Source organism: Bufo bufo, chromosome 7 (assembly GCF_905171765.1).
Source record: "Bufo bufo chromosome 7, aBufBuf1.1, whole genome shotgun sequence".
NCBI classification, from domain to species: Eukaryota; Metazoa; Chordata; class Amphibia; order Anura; family Bufonidae; genus Bufo; species Bufo bufo.
The window spans coordinates 17,005,210-17,025,120 of NC_053395.1; the positions used below are offsets into that span (position 1 = coordinate 17,005,210).

The 19,911-nt window shown below is 46.2% G+C and overlaps 1 protein-coding gene across 1 annotated transcript in view; it reads left to right on the forward strand.

Moving 5' to 3' along the window:
* LOC121008289 (cytochrome P450 2K1-like) overlaps positions 1 to 19,911 on the forward strand; it is a 42,874-nt gene that overhangs the window by 16,096 nt on the left and 6,867 nt on the right. The window contains exons 6-8 of the mRNA XM_040440736.1: positions 159 to 300; positions 8,241 to 8,428; positions 8,591 to 8,732. Coding sequence (XP_040296670.1) covers positions 159 to 300; positions 8,241 to 8,428; positions 8,591 to 8,732 — 472 coding nt within the window. The remainder of the gene's footprint in view (positions 1 to 158; positions 301 to 8,240; positions 8,429 to 8,590; positions 8,733 to 19,911) is intronic.

The window sequence follows — 19,911 nt, forward strand, 5'->3', positions numbered from 1 at the left end:
TCGCGATTAGAATATTCGCGATCAACTGTTTATGTGAAAAATGTCTAGAACAAGATGGAAAGATCCTATAAAAGCAGAGATTTTGAGTAATCGCGCTGAGACGAACTGGAAATGCATTGTGAGTAACCTGTGGAATTTCTCATATTATGTCATTTCAGGAGTCAACAAAACCTGAGACCTATTTTCATGATGAAAATCTGTACCATTCAGTCCTCGATCTCTTTGATGCTGGTACTGAAACTACATCTACAACAATCCGTTGGGGAATTTTGTTGATGATGAAGTATCCGGAAATTCAAAGTAATTGTTGCTAGCTAGTAATTGTTGATCATTGGTAATTACATTTAGGTGCATGTTTATTTCCAAAAGCTGCATAACGTAATGTGACTGTGAATGAACACCACTGAAAACTCTCCAAATGACAACCTTTGTGAGAAGTGCACCCCTATGTTCCATCATATTCTGTGTAAGTAGATTGACCATCTTCCTTGTGAGTAAAGTTGAGCGAACCCGAACTGTAAAGTTCGGGTTCGTACCGAACTTTAGCTTTTTTTGGACCCAGACCTGAACCCGAACATTTACATAAAAGTTCGGGTTCGATGTTCGGCGATTTTTAGGGCGCTTTTTGAAAGCGTTTAACTGTGTGCCCTTAGAAGCTATCACAGCCATGCCTACTATTGGCATGGCTGTGATTGGCCAACTGCAGCATGTGACCCAGCCCCTATATAAGGCTGAGTCACATAGCGCTGCACGTCACTCTGCTATTCTTAGTGTAGGGAGAGGATGCTGCTGCTGTCAGGGACAGATCAGGGATAAATACTAAGAAGAACTGCCTTATAACTCAGTGATCTCAATCCAAGTTTTTTTAAGTCTGCACTGAGCCAACTTCTGTTAAAAATGCATTTTTTTTTTACTTCAGTTTGTCACTATGAATACCTAATCAGCAGCCATTTTATGCAGACATGCTGGTGCAGCACTATCTATCTGCATGTCTGCTAGTCCAGAAATAGAGCTTTTTTGCTGACTGTGCTTAAATTTTTTTCTTTTCATATGCTGGTCATCTTTGATTACACGTGCATAAGTGACTGTCACATTTAGGCCACAAATACGGCCATTCGTTTACTGCGGTTAAAATAAACCGTGTGTTCATATACTGCTCATTTTGAATTTAACGTACATCGAATACAGTCACATTTAGGCCACAAATACCGCTGTCATATAGAGTTAAAAAAAAAAATTGTGCAATGCCCTACATCAGGGTTTATATTGGCAGTTAATAATTTTTTACATACTTAAACAATTTTTACTTTGCTTTGTGAATGTTAACTATAAGGCAAACATCTAATAAGGGACGCGGTCATGGTCGCGGTGGTGGTGTTGGTGGAGCCTCTGGTGCAGGGAGAGGACTTGGCTGTTCTGCCACAGCTACACGTCCTACTGAACCTACTACCTCAGGTTCCATTAGCTGCCAGAATCTACAGCAATATTTGGTCGGTCCTAATGCCGTTTTAAGGATGGTAAGGCCTGAGCAAGTACAGGCACTAGTCAATTGGGTGGCCGACAGTGGATCCAGCACGTTCACTATTTCTCCCACCCAGTCTTCTGCAGAAAGCTCACAGGTTGCGCATGAAACCCATGCCCATCAGTCTGTCACATCACCCCTGTGCATATCGGGGAACCTGTCTGAGCCTCAAGTCATGCAGCAGTCTCTTATGCTGTTTGAAGACTCTGCTGGCAGGGTTTCCCAAGGGCATCCACCTAGCCCTTCCCCATGGGTGGAAGACATAGAATGCACTGGCGCACAACCACTTATGTTTCCTGATGAGGACATGGGAATACCCCCTCAGCACGTCTCTGATCCTGACGAAACACAGGTGCCAACTGCTGCGTCTTTCTGCAGTGTGCAGACCGAAAAGGAGGTCAGGGAGGAAGACTAGATGGAAGACGATGCAGGGGACGATGAGGTCCTAGACCCCACATAGAATGCAGGTCATGCCACTGACTTTCAGAGTTCAGAGTTCAGAGGCAGTGGTGAGACCGAGCCAACAGCGTAGCAAAAGTGGGAGCAGGGTGCAAAAGCAGAGCAGCCGTCGCCAAAACAGTTCACCTGCTACTGGCCACCGTCAACAGGGACCGAGCACACCAAAGGCAGCATCGAAGAGTTCCCTCGCATGGCACTTCTTCACACAATGTGCTGACGACAAGACGCGAGTGGTTTGCACGCTGTGCCATCAGAGCCTGAAGCAAGGCATTAACGTTCTGAACCTTAGCACAACCTGCATGACCAGGCATCTACATGCAAGACACAGGCTGCAGTGGAGTAAGCACCTTCAAAACCAAGAAAGGGCTCCCTCTTCTGCTGCTGCCTCGGCCTCTTCCTCCACCTCTGGAGGAACGTTGGCACCTGACGCCCAGCAAACAGAGGATGTGCCACCAACAACACCACCTCCGTCACCAAGCATCTCCACCATGTCACACAGAAGCGTTCAGCTCTCCATCTCACAAACCTTTAAGAGAAAGCATAAATTACCAACTAGCCACCCTCGATCCCTTGCCCTGAATGCCAGCATTTCTAAAATGCTGGCCTTTGAAATGCTGTCATTCAGGCTGGTGGAGACGGACAGCTTCAAACAGCTCATGTCACTTGCTGTCCCACAGTACGTCGTTCCCAGCCGCCACTACTTCTCCAGGAGAGCCGTGCCCTCCCTGCACAACCAAGTATCGGATAAAATCATGTGTGCACTGCAAAACGCCATCTGTGGCTAGGTCCACCTAACCTCAAATACGTGGACCAGTAAGCACGGCCAGGGACGCTATATCTCCCTAACTGCACACTGGGTAAATGTAGTGGCGGCTGGGCCCCAGGCGGAGAGATGTTTGGCGCACGTCCTTCCGCCGCCAAGGATCGCAGGGCATCATTCTTTGCCTCCTGTTGCCTCCTCTTCCTACTCGGCTTCCTCCTCCTCTACTACCACCTCCTCATCCGGTCAGCAACAGACCTTCACCACCAACTTCAGCACAGCCAGGGGTAAATGTCAGCAGGCCATTCTGAAACTGATGTGTTTGGGGGACAGGCCCCACACCGCGCAGGAGTTGTGGCGGGGTATAGGATAACAGACCGACGAGTGGTTGCTGCCAGTGGGCCTCAAGCCCTGCCTGGTGGTGTGCGATAATGGGCGAAATCTCGTTGCAGCTCTGGGACTAGCCGGTTTGACGCACATCCCTTGCCTGGCGCATGTGTTGAATTTGGTGGTGCAGAAATTCATTCACAACTACCCCGACATGTCTGAGCTGCTGCATAAAGTGCGGGCCGTCTGTGCGCTTCCGGCGTTCTCATCCTGCCGCCGCTCGGCTGTCTGCTCTACACCGTAACTTCGGCCTTCCCGCTCACTGCCTTATATGCGACGTGCCCACCAGGTGGAACTCCACCTTGCATATGCTGGAGAGACTGTGCGAGCAGCAGCAGGCCATAGTGGAGTTTCAGCTGCAGCACTGCAGAACAGCACCACTTCACCACCAATGACTGGGCCTCCATGCGAGACCTGTGTGCCCTGTTGCGCTGTTTTGAATACTCCACCAACATGGCCAGTGGCGATGACGCCGTTATCAGCGTTACAATACCACTTCTATGTCTCCTTGAGAAAACACTTAGGGCGATAATGGAAGAGGTTGTGGCCCAGGACGAGGAGGAGGAAGAGGGGTCATCTCTAACACTTTCAGGCCAGTCTTTTAGAAGTGGCTCAGAAAGAGGATTTTTGCAACAGCAGAGGCCAGGTACAAACTTGGTCAGCCAGGGCCCACTACTGGAGGAGGATGAGGAGGAGGAGGAGGAGGATGGGGATGAAGCATGTTCACAGCGGGGTGGTATCTAACACAGCTCGGGCCCATCACTGGTGCGTGGCTGGGGGATACGGAGGATGCAGACGATACTCCTCCCACAGAGGACAGCTTGTCCTTACCTCTGGGCAGCCTGGCAGGCACACATGAGCGACTACATGCTGCAGTTCCTGCGCAACGACTGCAGAGTTGCCCACATTTTAACGTGTGCTGACTACTGGGTGGCCACCCTGCTGGATCCCCGTTGCAAAGACAATGTGCCGTCCTTAATTCCCTCACTGGAGCATGATCGGAAGATGCGCGACTACAGGCGCACGCTGGTAGACGCGCTCCTGAGAGAATTCCCGACTGATGCCTGGGGACAAGTGGAAGCACAAGGCGAAGGCAGGGGAGGAGGAAGAGTTCGCCAACGCAGCTGTGTCAGCGCCAGCACCTCAGAAGGCAGGGTTAGCATGGCCGACATGTGGAAAAGCTTTGTCACCTCGCCGCAACAACCGCCCCCAACTTCTGATATGGAGCGTGTTAGCAGGAGGTAGCATTTGAACAACATGGTGGAACAGTACCTGTGCACACGCCTACACGTACTGACTGATGGTTCTGCCCTATTCAACTTCTGGGTCTCCAAATTGTCCACATGGCCAGAGCTTGCCCTGTATGCCTTGGAGGTGCTGGCCTACCTGCAGCCAGTGTACTCTCTGAACGTGTATTTAGCACGGCAGGAGGCGTCATTACAGACAGACGCAGCCGCCTGTCCACAGCCAACGTGGACAAGCTCACGTTCATTAAAATGAACCAGGCTTGGATCCCAGAAGACTTGTCTGTACCTTGTGCAGAATAGACATTTATACCACCATCAAACATACATTCTTGTACTCAAGTCAAGTGCAATGATTCTTTGTTTTCTTTTTTTTTTATTTGTCCCAATATTCTGGGGGCTACCTACCCCAATAAAAAATAAAAAAAACATTGTTGGCTACCTCATCCTCCTCCATTGCTGCCTTAACCTACAACACCACATTCACCGCCTCCTCAACCTCCGACTCCATATCCACCTCCTTCTCTGAGTTGCAGGTTAATAATTTGTAATTTTTAGTTATTTCCCTATCCACATTTGTTTGTAGAGCAGTTGCCATGCTCTTAAGCACATTTTACTGCCTTAAACATGCCTCTAGCCGTTTCAAGGACTATTTTAGAGCCATTTTAATAAAAAGAAATATGCAAATTTTAGTGCCCTAAATTGAAAAAATTCTTATTTTCAATTGTCGGGTGACATTTTACCATTTTTGGCGTATACAAACCCCTGCTCTGCATTGCTGACAGGGGCCTAAATCTCTCAAAATCCTCTGTTGTATTGCTGGGTGACATGAACCCCCTTTTGCCGTGAATGAACCTCTGCTGTGCCTCGGTGAATGGGGCCTAAATCTCTCAAAATCCTCTGTTCTATTGCTGGGTGACATGAACCCCCTTTTGCCGTGAATAAACCCCTGCTCTGCATTGCTGACAGGGGCCTAAATCTCTCGAAATCCTCTGTTCTATTGCTGGGTGACATGAACCCCCTTTTGCCGTAAATGAACCCCTGCTGTTCCTGGGGCCTAAATCTCTCAAAATCCTCTGTTGTATTGCTGGGTGACATGATCCCCCTTTTGCCGTGAATGAACCCCTGCTCTGCATTGCTGACAGGGGCCTAAATCTCTCAAAATCCTCTGTTCTATTGCTGGGTGACATGAACCCCCTTTTGCCGTGAATGAACCCCTGCTGTGCCTGGGTGACAAGGGCTTAAATCTCTCATAATCCTCTGTTGTATTGCTGGGTGACATGACCCCCCTTTTGCCGTGAATGAACCCCTGCTCTGCATTGCTGACAGGGAACTAAATTTAGTGAAAACATCTGTTACTGATTGGAAGATGCGCGACTACAAGCGCGCACTGATGATAGCATTCCCACCTGACAGCGGGGGCACAGTGGAAGCACAAGGCGAAGGCAGAGGAGGAGGAAGAGGTCGCCAACACAGCTGGGGCACCACCAGCACCTGAGAAGGCAGGGTTAGCATGGCCAAAATGTGGAAAAGCTTTGTCAGCCTTGGAGGTGCGGACCTGCCCTGCAGCCAGTGTATAGTGTGAACGTGTGTTTAGCACGGCAGAGAGCATTATTACAGGCCGCAGCCAATGTGGACAAGCTTACGTTTATTAAAATGAACCAGGCATGGATCCCACAGGACTTGTCCGTAGATTGTGCAGAATAGACATTTATACCGGCCTCAACCATCCATTCTTGTACTCAAGTGCACTTATTCTTTGTTTTATTTTGTTATATGTTCCAATATTTTGGGGGATACCCCAATTTAAAAATAAAAAATAACACAAATCAGTGTTGGCTACCTATTCCTCCTTCACCGCCGCTTCCACCTACACCGCTACATCGACCCATCCACCGCCTCCTCAACCTCCTACTCCTAGATCCAGATTGTTATTTTTTTATTTTTCTGTATTTTATATTATTTTAAGTCATGCTCTTAACCACATTTTGATGCCTTTTGCAGCCCTCTAGCCCTTTCCAGGACTATTTTAGAGCCATTTTAGTGCCCAAAAGTTCGGGTCCTCATTGACTTCAATGGGGTTCGGGTTCGGGGTCAAGTTCGGGTCCCTCTACTTGTGAGGACCATCCCTCTGGAAGAAATTTTTTAATAGATTTCTGGTTTATCATCTCAAAGAGGTGTCACTGTATTTTCATGACCATTCACAAATGACTATTTGGGAAGAGGCCACAAAACAGTGCAGATTTTCCCCATTTGTTGTCAAATGTTCTAGGTCCTTACCATATATAGTGGAGATGTGTGTGTGTTTTTGGTGGAGCATTTGGCTCTTGGTGAATATACGTAGCTCGTAGTGATGGGCGACATAAGCAATATTCAAATTTGCCAATTTTTAACTAAATATTCGCCGTAAATTCGCAGAATCTGCCTTGTTTTTCAGCTGAAACACTATTTGCATATCTTTCCCATATGCCAAAGTTTATGCAAATGAGTTTACATGACAAAACTGTATAGAAAGGTTATTGAATATAATGTTAGGACAATTAGAAAACTGAAAATTTTTATGCAGCCCTCCTAAGCAGTAAAAGAAGAGTTAGCTGTCATCCAATTTTTTTTTACTATTTTTGTCACCCTAATGATAATAATCTAGGTGTGCAGGTCCCCCAAGCCATCCAACTCAAATCAGGCAACTTTGAGGCTTACTGGCTCTCATTCAGATGAGAGCTGGTTTTGTTTGTCTCATAATGCACAAGGCTGCCATTGAAGGTATGGCTTGCACATATCCGGCTTTTGGCAGAAACCCTTTGTGTAAATGTCTGTTATAAGTTGTTTATTGTGTGTTATAGGTAATGATTTATTTTAAAAATAATATAGCATCTCTAAAAAAGTTATTAATAATGGGAAGGAAAATGTTTATAATAAAAGTGTATTAATGATAGGTAAAAAAATAACTATATAAAATAAAAATAAGAAAGTACTGATGATAGATAGCATAATAAGAATTAAGAGAAGCGATATATAATAAGTGAGAAAAGATTATAGGTTTGTATAGTGATAAAAAGATAGATCTTTGCGAATTCTCGAAATGCCGATATTCATGATAAAAATTTGTGATTAGAATATTCGCGCTCAACACTAAATTAGCTCGTAAGGATAAAAAAAAAAGTCCATCTAGTTTTGCATTATTAACCTGAAACATTAATCCAGAAGAAAATGAATCCTTGTCGACTTCAAGCATTACAATCAGTATAAATATAGATTAACAACCCCTCTACAGAAGTCTAGTAACCATAACTTGAAATACTATGCTATGTTGAAGAACGATATTCCGGCACCTTTTTAAATTTTTTTGAACAGTGTGAAGGAAAAAGGCTATGTGGAATAAGATGTTCAAGAACATTAGGACTCCTTTCTACTGAGTGAAGTCCATGCTTGAACTGGTCAAAAGTTTTTATTTTTTTTTCAGTATTAAAATAAGAAAAACCATAAAAATATGGTATCAACATAGTCGTACTGACCTGGAAAATGAAGACTACATGTCAGTTTTACCATATAGTTAACACCGTAAAACAAAACCCATAAAACTGCATTTTTATCCCCAATTCCACCTCTTTTTGATTTTTTTTCCAGCTTCCCACTACACCCTATGCAATATTAAATGATGCCATTATAAACTGTCACATGTCCTGCAAAAAAAAAAATAAGACCTTAAACAGTTATGTGAACCGAAAAATAACAAAGGTATGGCTTCGGGAAGACAGGGAGTGAAAAACAAAAATGCTAAATTTCACTGATATTCTGTCAACTGAGTTGTATGGGCATGTTTGAGTTAGTTTATGCTGTAATCATTTTTTTTTCTTTTACTTTACAGAGAAAATGCAGGATGAAATTAAAACACATCTTAAACCAGGACAGTTGCCAGCAGTAGAGGATAGAAAAAAAATGCCTTATACTGATGCAGTAATACATGAAGTACAGAGATTTGCCAATATTCTTCCACTGAATGTGTCACATGCCCCTTCAACTGATGTGTATTTTCGGGGATACTGCATCCCAAAAGTGAGTTCAGTAAACAAGATTCTCATAACCAGGATATTTTTTTTCAAAACAAGTATGTATTTAAATGTTAATGATAGAGACCGCAATGGGGTCTACTGCCACACCAATAATCACATATGTTGAAATGTACAAGAAAGATTATTGATGATTTATTGTTCACAGGGTACAGAGGTTATTCCATTCCTGACATCAGTTCTCAATGACAAGACTCAATGGAAAACTCCTTATGATTTTAATCCCAATCACTTTTTGGATAAAGATGGAAAGTTTGTCCGAAATGATGCATTTATGCCTTTTTCAGCAGGTTGGTAATAAAAACCCTTAAATAACTAAAGCACATAATTCTACAAGTTAGTTAAAGGGGTATTCCAGTTTTTATTTTTTAATGTATTTGTTTATATCATTCTAATGTCTGTAAAACGCTGCAGAATACACCACACCACAATGAATTTGAAATGAAACGAACAAGATGTGCTTTACCTGCAGACTGTCAGCTTTAATTTGAGGGTATTTACATCCAAATCAGGTGAACTGTGCAGGAATTACAACAGTTTGCATATGTGCCTCCCACTTGTTAAGGGACCAAAAGTAATGGGACAGAATAATCATAAATTAAACTTTTACTTTTTAATACTTGGTTGCAAATCCTTTTCAGTCAATTACAGCCTGAAGTCTGGAACGCATAGACATCACCAGACGCTGGGTTTCATCCCTGGTGATGCTCTGCCAGGCCTCTACTGCAACTGTCTTCAGTTCCTGCTTGTTCTTGGGGCATTTCCCCTTCAGTTTTGTCTTCAGCAAGTGAAATGCATGCTCAATCGGATTCAGGTCAGGTGATTGACTTGGCCATTGCATAACATTCCACTTCTTTCCCTTAAAAAAAACTCTTTGGCTGCTTTTGCAGGATGCTTTGGGTCATTTTCCATCTGCACTGTGAAGCGCCGTCCAATGAGTTCTGAGCATTTGGGTGAATATGAGCAGATAATATTGGCCGAAATACTTCAGAATTCATCCTTCTGTCCTTTTGTCAGCAGTAGTGTTGAGCGAACTTCAGTTTTAAGTTCGGCGTCTAAAGTTTGGCTTCCGGTTAGCGGAGAATCCCGATATGGATTCCAAATTCCGTTGTGGTCCGTGGTAGCGGAATCAATAATCGGCCATTATTAATTCCGCTACCACGGACCACAACGGAATTCGGAATCCATATCGGGATTCTCCGCTAACCGGAAGCCGAACTTTAGACGCCGAACTTAAAACTGAAGTTCGCTCAACACTAGTCAGCAGTCAATCCTTTCGTCAGCAGTCACATCATCAATAAATACAAGAGAAGCAATTCCATTGGCAGCCATACATGCCCACGCCATGACACTACCACCACCATGCTTCACTGATGAGGTGGTATGCTTAGGATCATGAGCAGTTCCTTTCCTTCTCCATACTCCATACTTCTCCATGGTCTCATCTGTCCATAGGATGTTGTTCCAGAACTGTGAAGACTTTTTTAGATGCTGTTTGGCAAACTCTAATCTGGCGTTCAGATCGGGAGACCTTGGGGGCCATTCAACTGGCCCACAACGACCAATCCACTTTCCAGGAAACTGTTCATCTAGGAATGCTCGGACCTGACACCCATAATGTGGTGGTGCACCATCTTGCTGGAAAAACTCAGGGAACGTGCCAGCTTCAGTGCATAAAGAGGGAAAGTGGAATGGCCCCCAAGGTCTCCCGATCTGACCCCCTTAGACTTTTATCTTTGGGGTCATCTGAAGGCAATTGTCTATGCTGTGAAGATACGAGATGTGCAGCACCTGAAACTACGAATACTGGAAGCCTGTGCTAGCATTTCTCCTGCGGTGTTGCTATCAGTGTGTGAAGAGTGGGAGAAGAGGGTTGCATTGACAATCCAACACAATGGGCAGCACATTGAACACATTTTATAAGTGGTCAGAAACTTGTAAATAACTCATGAAAGAATAAAGTCACGTTAAAACCAAGCACACCATTGTTTTTCTTGTGAAATTCCCAATAAGTTTGATGTGTCACATGACCCTCTTCCTATTGGAAAAACAAAAGTTGGATTCAAAATGGCCGACTTCAAAATGGCCGCCATGGTCACCACCCATCTTGAAAAGTTTCCCCCCTCACATATACTAATGTGCCACAAACAGAAAGTTAATATCACCAACCATTCCCATTTTATTAAGGTGTATCCATATAAATGGGCCACCCTGTAGATTGTGGGTGGTAGGGAACATGGATTCCTATTCTGCTACTAGGGTTACCATGATCTCTTTTATGAGTTCACCAGTGAAATATATGCCCCTATTACCTTCTATGGTCTCTAGGATCCCATATCTACACCCTGTACAGAATTATTAGGCAAATGAGTATTTTGACCACATCATCCTCTTTATGCATGTTGTCTTACTCCAAGCTGTATAGGCTTGAAAGCCTACTACCAATTAAGCATATTAGGTGATGTGCATCTCTGTAATGAGAAGGGGTGTGGTCTAATGACATCAACACCCTATATCATGTGTGCATAATTATTAGACAACTTCCTTTCCTTTGGCAAAATGGGTCAAAAGAAGGACTTGACAGGCTCAGAAAAGTCAAAAATAGTGAGATATCTTGCAGAGGGATGCAGCACTCTTAAAATTGCAAAGCTTCTGAAGCGTGATCATCGAACAATCAAGCGTTTCATTCAAAATAGTCAACAGGGTCGCAAGAAGCGTGTGGAAAGGCGCAAAATAACTGCCCATGAACTGAGAAAAGTCAAGCGTGCAGCTGCCAAGATGCCACTTGCCACCAGTTTGGCCATATTTCAGAGCTGCAACATCATTGGAGTGCCCAAAAGCACAAGGTGTGCAATACTCAGAGACATGGCCAAGGTAAGAAAGGCTGAAAGACGACCACCACTGAACAAGAGACACAAGCTGAAACGTCAAGACTGGGCCAAGAAATATCTCAAGACTGATTTTTCTAAGGTTTTATGGACTGATGAAATGAGAGTGGGTCTTGATGGGCCAGATGGATGGGCCTGTGGCTGGATTGGTAAAGGGCAGAGAGCTCCAGTCCGACTCAGACGCCAGCAAGGTGGAGGTGGAGTACTGGTTTGGGCTGGTATCATCAAAGATGAGCTTGTGGGGCCTTTTCGGGTTGAGGATGGAGTCAAGCTCAACTCCCAGTCCTACTGCCAGTTTCTGGAAGACACCTTCTTCAAGCAGTGGTACAGGAAGATGTCTGCATCCTTCAAGAAAAACATGATTTTCATGCAGGACAATGCTCCATCACACGCGTCCAAGTACTCCACAGCGTGGCTGGCAAGAAAGGGTATAAAAGAAGAAAATCTAATGACATGGCCTCCTTGTTCACCTGATCTGAACCCCATTGAGAACCTGTGGTCCATCATCAAATGTGAGATTTACAAGGAGGGAAAACAGTACACCTCTCTGAACAGTGTCTGGGAGGCTGTGGTTGCTGCTGCACGCAATGTTGATGCTGAACAAATCAAAACACTGACAGAATCCATGGATGGCAGGCTTTTGAGTGTCCTTGCAAAGAAAGGTGGCTATATTGGTCACTGATTTGTTTTTGTTTTGTTTTTGAATGTCAGAAATGTATATTTGTGAATGTTGAGATGTTATATTGGTTTCACTGGTAAAAATAAATAATTGAAATGGGTATATGTATTAAGGCCGATTCATTGGCCTGCATTTGTGGGAGGGGCGCCCTGCCCTATATCTGGCACGCACCTCTCTCCTGGGGACGGACGGCAGCAGTGTTCCTGTTCCGGCCGTCGGCGTCAGCGTTTCCCAGACAACAGTGCGTCACTTCCGGCCAGCGCTTCTTCCCGTACTCCGGCGTCCTGTTCCTCCTCGTGCGGCGGGTAAGTAACTACTGCCTCACCGTACGTCGCCTCGTTAGTCCGGTCGGTGGGGTCGGTCTCTCTAAGGTAGGAGAGGGACATCCCCACACCAGAACTGCCGTCTGGCAGCACGCCCCGCTCCCACGTGACTGGCACGTAGGTAGCAGGAGTCAGCGGCACTCCGGTTCTCATTCATTTATTGTCAATGATGTTAGCTACATAGGGGAGTCTTGGAGTACCGGTAAAAGGGGGGAAGTAGTAGTGAGGACATGAATGCGGGGATTAAAAGGGGGGGAGTGGGGGCTATTTTGTTACAGCTCAGCAGTGGCGCACCAGTATCCTTTGCTCCAGGTGGCATGCCGGTTTCGGTGACGTCATCTGTGGCCCGGTGAGCCCAGAGGCACTGAGGGTAGTTCTGCTGAATCCAGGCTAAACTTGGTGTAGCCTCTTAATAGTACTTTGGCGGCAGGCCACGTTTTTGCTGCCGGAGGCGTGTTTCATGGGTTTAGCAGTTGTTACCTTTCAGCTTTAATTGTACTTCGCTGAGAGATAATGATGGCTGGGAACTGGTTATGAGGGGGTACACAGATAGTGTCTTTTGAGGGTCAAAGTCTGGCACGGGCCGCCGTGCTATCAGTTAGGTAGGGGGTAATGCCGTGCAGTGTGGTGGTGAGGAGTTGGTGGGGGTAGCCCCCACAGTAACAGGCGCCCCTAGGCCTGGCTAGTAGGGGCGCGCCAGACCCTTCACATTGCTTGGCATTTTTCTTCAGTTGCTTCTGTCTCAGGTGTGCAGTTTTCGCGTTGCCTATACACCTGTCGCAATTTGCTTGCTGCTTAGGTAGTTGTGTGTTTATTTGGGCGTTGGCCCGTCAGCCATTCAGCCAACTCCACGGCACCGCGGCAATCTGACTTTCGTGTCTCGTCGCCCAGCTTCGGGCCGCTTGAACGCAGGCGTGAGCGCTGTTTAAACAAAAAAAATATATTAAAAAAAAATAAAATTTATATATACTTATTCTGCTTAATTCGTGCGAACAGGTCTATTTCTACGGTTGATTCCTTGTGCTATTCTCATATCAGCATCGTGTCCGGTTCGGTAAGGTCCTCCTTCTTTGGCTCCAATTGTTTCACTGTCACGTCTCCTCTTTTTCCTTACCTCCGCTGTCAGGTGGTCACCAGGGTTGGTTACCTTTGCATGACGGTTTCTGCAGTGCCGGTGGTGGTGTCTAGGCACGGGTGTTAGTCAAATTGGTGCTAAACAGTGTTAGTGACGGTCCGTCGTTTTTGCTTGTTTTTCAGTCTGGTCATGTCTCTCGTGTCACATATCGTGGATGCTTCTGGCGAAGTTTTGGGTTCCAGGGCATCGGAATCCGGCAGTATTCCATCTCTGCGTAATTGGACTGTGCCCAAACTCATGTCTGAACTAAACAAAAGAGGCATTCCTTTTCCGGCCGCTGCCCGGAAGGCGGAGTTGTACAGGCTGCTGGGGTCCACCCCTGCAGAGCCAAGTCATCAAGGGGTCTCTATGGCCACGGTTCAGACCTCCCTGACGCAGCTCCACGTCATGCTGAATAGCCTCACCTCCTCTATGTCTGGTGTGCAATCCAGGTTGGAGTCAGTTGAGACTAGGGTCACTACCTTATCTTCACCCGCCACTCTGTTACCGGTAGCAACGGCACCTGTTGCCAGTACCTCAGGTAACTTTGTTTCAGTGCCTAATGTCACTCCAGCCCATTTCATCCCGGCAAATATCAAAAAGGACATCCTCGATGGCAGAGACGTGAACCTAGCCTCCCTCCTAATTGCCACTCGTGACCTGTCAGACAACAGGGTCATTGCATGCGGCGATGTTTCTGTTGTCCTGAAGGGACGCGATCTCAGGCTTAGCAGGAAATTAACAATTCCGGAGTTTGTACTCGCCTTTAGTCTCTACCGAGATATCATCTGTTCAGTACGGCCAGATAGGAGAGAGGAGTTGGACCTGTATCTGTTCAGGGTCACTGAGTTGGGCTACAAGTACCATTGCTCGTTCTCCGCAAAGGCGGCAGCAGTGCTCAGTCAGTTCCAGTTTACCACCAACTGGGCTAACATTGACACAGAAATTTTCTGTAGGCACTTCGCTGGCCTTAAAGCCCCAGCGTGTTCCTCGTGCCAATCTATCTATCACACAGGAGAATGGTGTCATAATGCCGCGAGTGCCCCGAGGTCCAATTCTTCTCCCCCTATCCCTGGTCCGTCGGCTGGCGTCCAGCAGAATCCTACGGTAGACAAACTCGGCCGCCCAATCAAGTACCTGGGCAGGTCACAAATTTGTAATAACTTTAATTTCGCTACTTGCAATTATAGTCAGTGCCGTCTGTTACACATTTGCGTTAACTGTTTCCGAGCCCACCCGAAGGTTGCGTGCTCATTAAAAACCGATAAACATTACATGAGTGTGGTAAATGTAGACCTCCTTGAACTTTACTTGCAGGGGCATGAGGATGCTTCCTTTCGCGACTTTCTTGTGTCAGGCTTCACTAATGGTTTTCATACAGGTCTTGTAGCATTACCGGACGACACCTATGAGTGTAGAAACCTGCAATCTGCATCACATAACCCAGGGTCCATAGATAGACTCCTCCAGTTGGAGTTAGACAAAGGGTACATCATCGGCCCCTTTTCGTCTTCCCCGTTCGAACGCTGGAGGGTCAGCCCCATAGGGGTAGTCACGGGAAAGTTCAGCCACAAAGAAAGGTTGATTTTCGATCTGTCAGCGCCCCATGGGTTAACTACACCCAGTCTGAATTCGCTCATTCCAGCCGAGGAGGTCAGCATGGTGTACGCCTCCATCGATCAGGCTATTGCACTCATCCTTGCCACAGGCCCTGGGGCGATCCTATCCAAAGCGGACATATCCGACGCTTTCAAGTTGATGCCGATCAGGCGAGAACTATGGCGGTGGCACGGGATCAAGTGGAATTCCCTTTATCATTTCGCAACTAAGTTGACTTTCGGGTCCCGTAGCAGCCCTTGGATTTTCGATCAGCTGGCGAAAGCCTTGCATTGGATCCTTGAGAACAGGTTTGGTTGCGAACATGTCATACATTACTTGGACGATTTTTTGCTGATCGAATCTCCACAGGGCTCGCGGCGCGATCTCCAGAGCCTGTTAGCATGCTTCGCTCAATTGGGGATCCTCGTTTCCCCCAAAAAAGTGGATGGTCCTGCGACCACCATCACCTTCCTGGGCATCGTGTTAGACACAGAGAGCATGTCAGCTACTGTAGGTTGCCGGAAGATAAGTTGGTTAGGGTCCGGGCAGTCATTCACGGTTTCGTCACTGGTAGGGTCACCACCAAGGTAGAACTGCAGTCTTTGTTAGGCATGTTGAATTTTGCCATGCGCGTCATCCCTCAGGGTAGGTCTTTTGTAGCCAGATTGTTACCACTTCTCTCAGCAGCCCCCTGTCAGGATAGTCCAGTGTTCCTGGACAGTCAAGCGCAAGCAGATTTGAGCATGTGGGACCATTTCTTGAGCCGTTGGAACGGCGTGTCCATGTTTGTCCCGGCGGTCTCGCATAGCTCCCCCATCATATTCTCCAGCAGCAGGGTTAGCACTGGTTTCGCTGCTATTTTTGGCTCCCATTGGCTGAATGGGGCGTGGCCGGAGGAGTTGTGCGAGGCCGCTGGAACTACCCAGGCAATGGAGGCTAGGGACTTGTATCCCGTGGTAGCAGCGGCGCAGGTTTGAGGTAGCCTTTGGTCAGGCCGTACCGTGGTCTTTGTCTCGGATAGCCCCTCCACCGTGGCTATCCTTGACAGTGGCAAATCCAGGTCTCAACTGGCCATGTCCTTGATGAGACGTCTGGTACAGTTGTCACTCCTACACAATTTCTTGTTCTGTGGCTCCCTCGTACATGGTGCGCAGGTAGTAGCAGTCGACGCACTAGCTAAGCAGAATTACTCTTTGTTTTCTCAGGTTTGCCCCGAAGCCGATACATCGAGAACCCTGTCTCCTCATCCGTCCGCGCTCATTCTCAGCTGAACAAATACTTAGCTACGGCTCATAGGCTGTTTGCCAGGTCACTCTCGGCTAATACCGCCAGGGCGTATAACACTGGCTGGCGGTTGTACTGCAAATTCCAGCAGGAACACCCTCGAGGTGGCCTTGACCATATTGATTTCATATTATCATTTATCGGGTACTGTCATGAGCATATGCACCTGTCTCACAGCACCGTCAAAACTTACCTGTCAGGGGTCCAACATCATTTGTCCCGCTCCCATCCAGGAAGAACATCGTTGTTTTCCAGTCACATGGTCAAGGCCACGCTGAGAGGTCTACAGAACTGTACCCCAGGTGTCAGCCCCCGTAGACAGCCCATTTCCGGCCCAGTGTTCCGAGGCATGTCCGATCTGTTAGATCTAAGCCCTTTCGGAGTTCTACAAAGCCTAGTGCTCAAAACTGCCATCTACCTTGCCTTTTACGGATTCATGAGGCCGGGAGAATTCACATCACTGTCACCTAGTGGCCCCTTCCTAGCCCGCCGTCAGCTGGTCCCTAGCCTGGAGGGCTTCATCTTGTCCTTGCCTGTGACCAAGACCTCCCAGTCAGGTCCCCCCATCCAAATCAAATTCTTCCCCACTTCTCATAAATGGTGTCCGGTCCACGTCCTGCAGGAGTTATCAGGGGCACTGGCCAATCGCGGCACGGACACCCCCTTGTTACCCTTCGGGACAGCAGCTTTGTCCACCTCCCAATTCATAGCGCACACGCGTATACTCGCGGCCAACCTAGGTCTGGACCCCCTCACGGTGTCAGGGCATTCGTTCAGGATAGGGGCAGCCTCGGCCGCTTCCAGGAATCATGTGCCTACGCACATCATACGTAAGTTGGGTCGGTGGCGCTCCTCTTGTTACAGCCGATATGTTCCAAACCCCGTTAGCGAGATTTCTTGTGCCTTTCAGAATTTGGTGTTGTGATATGTCAATAAACACGCTTTGTATTCTCATGCTGGGTTTTTGGCCTCTTTCAGGTGTACTCTCGACGGTAGCGGTTATGGCACAACTCAAGCCGCTGGTTCTGTTGGGACGTACCTCAGAGGGATAGGTTCTTTCCACATATAGCCCCGGCCACAAGTATTAAGGCCGATTCATTGGCCTGCATTTGTGGGAGGGGCGCCCTGCCCTATATCTGGCACGCACCTCTCTCCTGGGGACGGACGGCAGCAGTGTTCCCCTCCCAGCCCGCCCTTTTCCTTTTACTCTCCCATAGGGTATGCCCTCTTTCAGGTGTACTCTCGACGGTAGCAGTTATGGCACAACTCAAGCCGCTGGTTCTGTTGGGACGTACCTCAGAGGGATAGGTTCTTTCCACATATAGCCCAGGCCACAAATTTGTTTTTTGTTAAGTTGACTAATAATTATGCACAGTAATAGTCACCTGCACACACAGATATCCCCCTAAAATAGCTAAAACTAAAAACAAACTAAAAACTACTTCCAAAAATATTCAGCTTTGATATTAATGAGTTTTTTGGGTTCATTGAGAACATGGTTGTTGTTCAATAATAAAATTAATCCTCAAAAATACAACTTGCCTAATAATTCTGCACTCCCTGTACAGATCACTTAACTTTTTGACAGTGGTTTTAGCAGTTGCCTTGGCCACTGGCCATGCTTCAGGCTATCCCGCTAACAAGTCTACACAGACCAGGACATCCTCATAAGTACCCACCATAGGTAGCTGTATGTAGTCCACCTGCAATTCCTGGAACAGGTAATCTGGTCATTAGGTGCACTTCCTGGGTGCTTGGGTAGGATTACCAGGGTTATGCCTTGCAAATGTGCGCATCCCTACACACATTTTGCAGCCACATTTTGAAACCCTGAAGAAAACTAGTTCTGTAAAAGTATAGTACACGTTTCCTTGATGTTGTAGACCACTGACTGGGACAGGGCGGACATCATGGGAAACAAACAACGGGGCAGGCAGACCTTAGTGTGTATATGCCACAACCCTCCTTGTATGGCACCTCCTTCCATACATACCTTTTTCTTGTGAGGGGATGTCTGGTTCTGGAGGGTCCATAGCAGTTCTGTGTCTACTAAAGGCATGGGCGATGGGGCAGCCACCATCAAGGGGAATAATGCTGCCTTTCTGGCCACCTAATCTGCCGAAGTATTCCCCAGAGATTTAGGGGTCTGCTCTTAGGTGTGTGCTGACACCTTCACCATGGCTGCCCTTTTAGATAATATCAGTGAGTCCAATAGTTGCCTTAAAGCCTCAGCATTCTTACTATTTAGGTACCCATATAAAACTAACAGTTTTCTTTTTTTTTCCTCTATACGTGTTGCACATCCTCCTGAAAAGATAAGAATGCAGCTTTTGCCTGTGAAAAAAACTAAATAATTATTCTTCAATCCTTTTATAATCTGTATTAAACAAAATAAAAATGTTAATTCATAAAAATGGCAAACAACTTCAATTAATGAGTACTTACATTTGACATAAAAACTGGCGGGTATAACACCAATAAAATCATAAATCATTTAGTTGTAAGATAAGGTTAAAATGATTAGTCACATAAAATCCTTTACTCACTGTGCGATGTGCCGTACATGGAAAAGCTCACTAGATGGTATCAAAGCTCTGCATAAAAGGTGTATATAAGATATACAGTTGCAAGAAAAAGTATGTGAACCCTTTGGAATTATATGGATTTCTGTACAAATTGGTCATAAAATGTGATCTGATCTTCATCTAAGTCACAACAATAGACAATCACAGTCTGCTTAAACTAATAACACACAAAGAGTTAAATGTTACCATGTTTTTATTGAACACACCATGTAAACATTCACAGTGCAGGTGGAAAAAGTATGTGAACCCCTAGACTAATGACATCTCCAAGAGCTAATTGGAGTGAGGTGTCAGCCAACTGGAGTCCAATCAATGAGATGAGATTGGAGGTGTTGCTTACAGCTGTCCTGCCCTATAAAAAACACACACCAGTTCTAGGTTTGCTTTTCACAAGAAGCATTGCCTGATGCGAATGATGCCTGGCACAAAAGAGCTCTCAGAAGACCTACGATTAAGAATTGTTGACTTGCATAAAGCTGGAAAGGGTTATAAAAGTATCTCCAAAAGTCTTGCTGTTCATCAGTCCACGGTAAGGCAAATTGTCTATAAATGGAGAAAGTTCAGCACTGCTGCTACTCTCCCTAGGAGTGGCCGTCCTGTAAAGATGACTGCAAGAGCACAGCGCAGACTGCTCAATGAGGTGGAGAAGAATCCTAGAGTGTCAGCTAAAGACTTACAAAAGTCTCTGGCATATGCTAACATCCCTGTTAGCAAATCTACGATACGTAAAACACTAAACAAGAATGGATTTCATGGGAGGATACCACAGAGGAAGCCACTGCTGTCCAAAAAAAACATTGCTGCACGTTTACAGTTTGCACAAGAGCACCTGGATGTTCCACAGCAGTACTGGCAAAATATTCTGTGGACAGATGAAACCAAAGTTGAGTTGTTTGGAAGAAACACACAACACTATGTGTGGAGAAAAAGAGGCACAGCACACCAACATCAAAACCTTATCCCAACTGTGAAGTATGGTGGTGGGGGCATCATGGTT